Here is a 1985-nt window from a genome sequence, read left to right as displayed (position 1 = left end):
GTTCAGTACTTTTGCCAATTTTTAAATTGTGTATTTGCTTTCTTGTTGTTGGGTGATAAGAGGTATTTATATTTTTAAATACAAAACAGTTATCAGATATGTGTTCTTTCAGTATTTTCCCCAATGCTGTTGATTTTCTTTTTATTCCCTTATCAATTATTTTAGAGAGTAGCAGTTTTATATTTCAATAAAGCCAAAGTTACACATTTTCTTCTCTATTTTCATGATTTGGCTATTGGATCAAAACTCTCATCTCCAAACCCTGGTCCCTAGATTTTCTTGTATATCTTATTCCAGAAATTTTATACTTTTCATTTGACTTAAAAATGTATGATTGATATTGACCACATTTTTTTCAGTAAAATTTGGTAATATTAATTTCATGTAAATGTGGTGGTACCATTACCAATAAACATTATTTTAACCTTTTTCATCAAAGGGTACAAAATTATTGGTTAAAAGATATGCTTACTAAAATAAATTCTAAGAGAATTTGTAGTGGAAAATATTGCCATGAGTATATATGTCCAATTATGGACAAGGATAGCTAGTCGCCAAAATTAGTAAGGAGAAGTAGGAAAATTTGTTTTCTCTGACATTTTCCATTAAAGTACACTAGATCTCCCCCTCTCTCTCTATATATATATATATGAAGAATTAATGATTTTAATATATATATGATCCATAGAATTTATGGTAATTTGTGGGTCATTGTTTGTGGCTATATTCTCATTGTTCTGGTCTCTTTTAGTAGTTTCATCTGGTACATGGAAAACCAAACACATGTTTTAGAATTTGTCCTCCTTGGTCTCTCAGATGATACTGAATTGCAACTTCTCATCTTTGGATTGTTCCTGTCCATGTACCTGCTCATCATAGTTGGGAACCTGCTAATCATCTTGGCCATCATCACTGACTCCCAACTTCACACACCCATGTACTTCTTCCTCTCCAATCTCTCTTTTACAGATATCTGTTTTACCTCTACCACTGTCCCAAAGATGCTACTGAACATCCAGACAAGGAACAAAACTATAACTTATGAAAACTGCCTCAGCCAGATGTTTTTTTTCATGCTATTTGGGCAATTAGAAATCTCCCTCTTGACTGCAATGGCTTACGACCGCTTTGTGGCCATCTGTCACCCTCTGCACTACACAGTCATCATGAAACCCCGGGTCTGTGGCCTCCTGCTGCTGACATCCTGGTTATTGAGTGTTTTCGTCTCCCTTTTGCATGACTTAATGGTTTTGCGATTGTCTTTTTGTACAGAGTTGGAAATGCCACAGTTTTTCTGTGAACTTAATCAGGTCTTCCAACTTGCTTGTTCTGACACTTTCCTCAATATACTAGTGCTGTATTTTGAAAGTGGGTTTCTCACTGTTATTCCACTCATTGGCATCCTTTTCTCTTATTCTAAGATTGCATCCTCCATTTTGAGAATTTCAACAATGGAGGGCAAGTATAAAGCTTTATCAACTTGTGGGTCTCACCTCTCAGTAGTGACCTTGTTTTATAGTACAGGGCTTGGAGTATATCTTAGCTCTGCTGCTACCCAAAACTCAAGGTCAATTGCAATAGCCTCAGTGATGTACATGGTGGTCAGTCCCATGCTGAACCCCTTTATCTACAGTCTTAGAAACAAGGACATAAAGCAGGGCTTAAAAAAACTGAGAAACATTCTCTCTATAAAAGGACTCTTTGTGTAAAGTTTACAAAAATGTTCATAACACAGAGGTCATGCACTGGGAGGTCTAAATCTAGAAACTTTGTAAGTGACCAGAGAGATAATCTGTTATTTACCTAATTTTCAGAATTCAATTTCTTTAATTTTTATATATCAAGGACACCTGTTTCTTCTGAATTATTTTACATCCTGAGATCTCTCATTGTTTTCCCTGGAATCAGTATTGAAGGCAGAAACTGCTGCTTGGACATTCAGCAGTAAAATATTTAGCAAAGATACTTTCATACATATACAATTA

General features: G+C 35.1%; 1 protein-coding gene across 1 annotated transcript; it reads left to right on the top strand.

Annotated features, from left to right (window-relative positions):
- Nucleotides 1-767: 767 nt before the first annotated feature.
- Nucleotides 768-1709, top strand: LOC131276802 (olfactory receptor 7A17-like). The gene has a single exon (XM_058290372.1). The coding sequence runs from the start codon at nucleotides 768-770 to the stop codon at nucleotides 1707-1709; it is 942 nt and encodes a 313-aa protein (XP_058146355.1).
- The last annotated feature ends 276 nt before the right edge of the window (nucleotides 1710-1985 follow it).

Source organism: Dasypus novemcinctus, chromosome 30, assembly GCF_030445035.2.
Source record: "Dasypus novemcinctus isolate mDasNov1 chromosome 30, mDasNov1.1.hap2, whole genome shotgun sequence".
NCBI lineage: Eukaryota > Metazoa > Chordata > Mammalia > Cingulata > Dasypodidae > Dasypus > Dasypus novemcinctus.
The sequence above is the reverse complement of the archived record's forward strand: the minus strand, read 5'-3'. Positions and strand labels throughout refer to the sequence as shown.

Excerpts from the sequence above, each read along its gene's own strand:
- LOC131276802 (XM_058290372.1), top strand. The coding sequence starts at position 768 with ATGGAAAACCAAACACATGTTTTAGAATTTGTCCTCCTTGGTCTCTCA.